General features: G+C 43.7%; 1 protein-coding gene across 1 annotated transcript in view; it reads right to left on the bottom strand.

The window, feature by feature from the left end:
- The window catches only part of def6c (DEF6 guanine nucleotide exchange factor c), a 10,658-nt gene extending 6,140 nt beyond the window's left edge, over nt 1–4,518 (bottom strand). The window contains exons 1-6 of the mRNA XM_017411468.3: nt 4,423–4,518; nt 3,789–3,929; nt 2,131–2,313; nt 578–808; nt 348–494; nt 149–257 (exon numbers count right to left, since the gene is read on the bottom strand). Coding sequence (XP_017266957.1) covers nt 149–257; nt 348–494; nt 578–808; nt 2,131–2,313; nt 3,789–3,929; nt 4,423–4,518 — 907 coding nt within the window. The remainder of the gene's footprint in view (nt 1–148; nt 258–347; nt 495–577; nt 809–2,130; nt 2,314–3,788; nt 3,930–4,422) is intronic.
- Nucleotides 4,519–5,370: the final 852 nt, after the last annotated feature.

Below are 5,370 nucleotides of genomic sequence, written 5' to 3'. Positions count from 1 at the left end.
TCAGTCCACACCGATCCACGTCAGTCCACATCAGTCCACACCAGTCCACATCGATCCACATCAGTCCACACCAGTCCACATCGATCCACATCAGTCCACATCAGTCCACACCAGTCCACATCGATCCACATCAGTCCACACCACGTACCTTGTGTCCACTCCACCTTCTGTCTCAGGTCAGGCGCGCTCATCTCGTAGGTCTTGTTGTGCGTTTTCACACAGAACAAACAGCGTTTCCCATCCCTGTCTGGAATGGCCTGAAAGAGAAGAAAAGGAAACAGTCACACTGATGCCGTAATCGCACGTGGCCCACATTCTGGGCAGGTCATGGACGCTTCCTCACCAACCTCTACGACGCAGCTCTTGTCCAGCTGGATTTCCCCTCTCTTGTCCTTTAGGTCCTCGCTGACGTAGTAGGCCATGGTGGAGGGCTTCAGCACGAACCAGCGCTCGGTCCAGTTCCTTCGCACGTGCCCCTTCTTCCACATGTAACCCTGAGAAAACCAGGAACAAACTGGACATCAAACAAAGGAAATAACACTGTCACGGGAGGGAAGTGCCTTTCCAAGCGACCCACCCTCTTGAGGACGTTGTGATACATCTCCAGAAACACCTCGTCCAGAGCCAAGCTGAAAGCCTCAGGGCTGGTGGTCCTCAGGAGCTGACCCTTGCTCATGTGCTCCAGAAAGGTCCAAACAGACATCCCCTCTTCTAGCACCATGGAATCCTCGGATATAAGGTCCTCTAAGGGCTTCTCATCCCACTCCTGGCTCATTGCTGTGGAGATTTTCTTCAGGAGGTACTCTACCTAAAAACAATAAAACATTTGGAGAACTATCACAAAACCTGAAGCATAAAGCTGGAGCACTACTGGACAACAAGATGGTATAAAACTCTCTTTCAGGGGAGAGCTACTGAGCTGAACGCACAAAGGGAGTTTATTTTTATCTCTGACTTACAGGAAACAAAGATTATTATGGAGGAAGTGCAGGAAGGAAGAGCCCCATTAACTTTCTTACTCACTTGCACTAACTTTTTTTTTGGTTTCGAAAAGAAATGCAAACCCATTTATCAGAGTTAGAACAGAAGCTGCTTTTCCTACGCAGCCTGTAAGTGAATATTAGCCTGTTTGCTGAGTGATTTATCCATCTGATTTATCTGAGGCGCTTTGTTCACTTGTCTGAACTTTAATTCGGACAAAAACAAAGTAACGCTTCGTCCGTGTGTTTACTTACAGTCTGTCATCATCTATGGTGTGTGATGCAGAAAAGACTTAAGGAAGATAAATAAGTGCATGAAGGCAGAAAACCGGTGTTGGACTGAATGACAACCTTCAATAAGGCTTCATGCTTCTTATAAAAACATAGCTTTAATAAAGTCAATCACTTAAAAGTGTTTAATACAAGAAAGAAACCTAAAAATGACTTTTCGCAGACATGAAGTCGTCACTGACGGCAAAAAGACCATGGATAGTGTCTTCATGGTCAGATTGATCCATGTTTCAGATGAGTCAACATTGTAAGTATTTATTATCACCTAGAACTAAAGGGGGAGGAAGACAATTCTGTTTACCTCCTCCAAGGTTCATCTGACTGTGTTAGGATTACTCAAAAGGTTAGGAACAGATCTTCATGAAATTTTCAGGAAACATCAAACATAATACAAGGAACAAGAGATTACATTTAGGTGGCGATCCAATCATAGGTGAAGGTCACAGATCAGCCCGTGCTCTACCTCTGCAGCTGGATAACAGGAATGTTAAACTCCACAGCTGGACGCCTCATGGGTCAAGGGTGATCACTGTTGATTTCAAGGTTATGGGATCAAAGGTAAAAGCTACAGATGACCTTGTGCTCTAATTATGCGACCATTAATGGAGGAAAATTAAACTGCGGACAGTTAGGTCAAGGGTGATTACCACTGATAGTTTTTCATGTATTTATACGGCTATAATGGCTCTAACTCAGACATTTTCTACAGATAGGAACCTAAAATTTGGTGTGGTAGTAGCTGAAACTGATTCCCAACGCATATTCTGAGCACTAACTGATTGCGCGGGAACTTTGGACTACATCTCGCTGCATCCTGAGAGTGAAGTCCTTCTGAGCGTTTCTCGTCAGCGTGCTTTACCTCCTCGGTGATCATCACCAGAGGGTAGTGGTCCTCCGACAGCAGGTTGAACAAACAGAACAGCTTGAAGCAGTCCCTCTCCGACAGCAGCGGCCCGCGCCGCGACCCGCTGAAGTTCTTCTTCATGGTCATCATCCAGCACAGGTCGTCAAACTTCTCTTTGTCAAACATCCCCTCTTTTACCTGGATGTACAGATAAGAACAAAACAAAACTTCCAGTTGACGGAAACTGACGAAAAGCTGCGTTTAAACTCACTGGTGTGAAAATCCACCGCAGAGGTGAGATCGTTTTTTTTTTTCTTTCTGACTCAAATCTTGACTTATGAGAAACCCCTCCACCCACAGAGGTTTAACACAAACTATTATTTCTCCATAAACTTTTCAAAACAACTAAGTTGATTTAACAATAAATGCATATTCTGAGCAAAAAAAACCACAAAGGTTTTAAACACGGCTATTTAAAAACCGTTTAAACTAAACCAGCTGGGAAGTGTGGCTTTTTGGAAGTCTTGGAGTAAATATTGTTTCCTGAGGGTTTATTTGCAGATCTGGATTATCATTTTAAATACTCCTGGGACATTTTAGAGCTGCAGAACTGGCTTTAATTAAACACAACAATGTCAACGTCAGCTTTAGTAAGAATGTAGGTGGTTGATATAATTTATTGTAACTTTATCCCGGATCTCAGCTTCTATTGGACAGATTCAAACTACACTAATTAAAGGAAAATTACATCAAATGATGCGGCTTTGATTCAAGGGGTACGGTTAATGAATTAGCAATATAATATTGCAATACTGATGTCGATTAATATAGTTTATTTTATATTCCCAAGACAGCAAAAGCAAGAAAACTGCATGTGACGTTTATCAATATTGCCACAATTTTAGATAAAGATATGTAAAGTAAAACAGAACATTACCTCTAGAAACTTGGGAAAAAAATGCCACAAATTTAATTTACCGCTCTCATTTCCAGTGCATCTCTCGTATCTGGGTCGCCATTTCTAACTACAACATATAACTTGTGGCAAAGAGTTCCAGATTCACTCGGTTTGCAAAAAGGTCTGTAGAATTAACCGTCTGTTTTTAATTTCATCGTAAAAGTTAAGACTTAGATTTGAAGAGTTCTTGACAAACATGCAATATTTATATGTTTATTATGATTGCAGTTAAATAGTAAAACTGTCTCCAAAATGGTGTTAGACGCTGTATTAAATACTTTTGTTAGAAACCTTTTGCTAGTACGTTTAAGAACTGCAGCTAAACATAATAAAAACTCTAAACTTTGTTGTTTGAAGACTGCTTTTTAACCCTTTAACACCCAAGTGTCACACAGGCTGTGGGACCTTCCTTGGTATTTTGGCTGTAAAAGAGTCAGAAATCACACTATGATTGCCCTTTTTTATTGGCCCCGGAATAACCTCACCCTTCAGAGTCCGGCGTTTATTCCACAGAACCGTCAATTGTGTCAATAACTGTGTCAGTAACATGACACAGATCAAAAATAATAGAAGCAAAGATTCAAATAGTTCTGTTAAAGTCATGATTGCACTATAAACCTGTCTGAAAATGGAAGCGCAGCGGCTTTTTCAGGTGGCATTTTTGGAGCCACACTTCAAAGAAACCTGCCAAAGGAGAGGCTGTCTGAGGAGGTACCTTGTTCAGGATGTATTTGTTGAGGTAGGGCATGTAGCCGTGGTTGGAGACGGGTCCGTCGTCATCGTCCTGGAAGTGCTCCTCCAGGGCCACGGGGTCATGGGGGATGTTCAGCACCGTGTACAGGTTGTGGGAGAGCACCTGCAGGGAGGAGACCCTTGGAGACTTTACACAGAGGCACACTCCCAGTGTTTCCTCATAAAAGGCCACGGGCAGACGCAGACATGCACTGGCACCTCAGTCCTGAGAGGCTCAGCGTGTCAGGACAGATGTCTGCCTGTCAGCTGGATTCCTCTGGGAAGCAGAGGCATGTGGGGGCTGGACAGGAACAATACAGGCAAAAATGATAATAATAAATAAATAAATAAAAGAAACCTCTAACTTATTGAGGTGGAGAGATGTGAACATAAGATGCTGCCTTTGACTTGAACAGCCTACAGAGCTGAGAGGCTGTTTGTCTCTGGGGCAAAGGCTGGACTTTGAGCTGGAACTAGTTGAGACTTTGCCTCTGTTGAAGCAGCGCGATTGATCCGTTTCACAAAGCAAACACGGAACCAGAACTTGTGCTGAAAATCAGAAAACACTTGGGAGTCGAAAAGCTCTCCTACACACACGCACACACATTCCTGCTTACCTTTAACTGCGATTTGGACACTTTCCCGCACCTCTCCACGTCCAGCGACGTGAAAGCGTACCAGATGGACTTGAGGAGTTCGGATTTTAGGTCCATTTTGTGTTTCTTTTTTATTATTTGTTGAATTTGGTGAGCGCTTTGCGAGCGCGGACAGCTACATGTCCAGGAGGCTTTTTACGCAGCGGCGCGCACCGAAGAACCAGAAGATGTCGGATGTGGGGCAGGCAGCCTGAGAGGAGAGGCGGAGAGTACACAAACCGCTTTGTTTTCCCCTCCTCCTCCCCTGCCTTTCGGATTAAAGGCCTACCGTTTGTCGGCGGGATGCGTGTCGCCCGCCCCCGTTTTAAGCTAAAAAGACAAACTGGGAGCACCCAGAGAGCGCAAACCTCCACCGAGGCCACAGCGTGATTAAAAAAAAAAGAGTGCCATCCGGATCATAATCTGGATTATCACCCCAGAATTTAATCCATTGTTTTTTGTAACAACCCCAACATTTCCTTCAAATTTACTCTGAATCTGTTCATTAGTTTTTACCTGATCTTTGCTAAAAGACATAAACAAACCAATGGACAACTGAAAACAACTTTGTTGGTAAAGGAAACAAAATGATCACATCTAGGAGCAGAGAGATGTTTTTAACAAAGGGGTTACCTGTGACCTTTGACCCCCACGAACCTTAAAATCAACAGGCATCATCTTTGACCAAAGAAGTGTCCAGCTGTGCAGTTTGACGTTCCTACATTACACTGTTGTAGAGTTGGAGCACTAGGTCAGCTGTGATGTTGACTTTTGACCCCATTAACCATGAAATCAACAGTGATCACCCTTGACCTAGGAGGTGTCCAGCTGTGGAGTTTGACATTCCTGTTATCCAGCTGCAGAGTCGGAGCACGGGCTGATTTGTGACCCTGACCTTTGACCGGATCACCACCAAAATGCAATCACTTC

The sequence above is a fragment of the Kryptolebias marmoratus genome, linkage group LG18 (genome assembly GCF_001649575.2).
Source record: "Kryptolebias marmoratus isolate JLee-2015 linkage group LG18, ASM164957v2, whole genome shotgun sequence".
NCBI lineage: Eukaryota > Metazoa > Chordata > Actinopteri > Cyprinodontiformes > Rivulidae > Kryptolebias > Kryptolebias marmoratus.
This window is presented reverse-complemented; position numbering and strand designations above follow the sequence as displayed.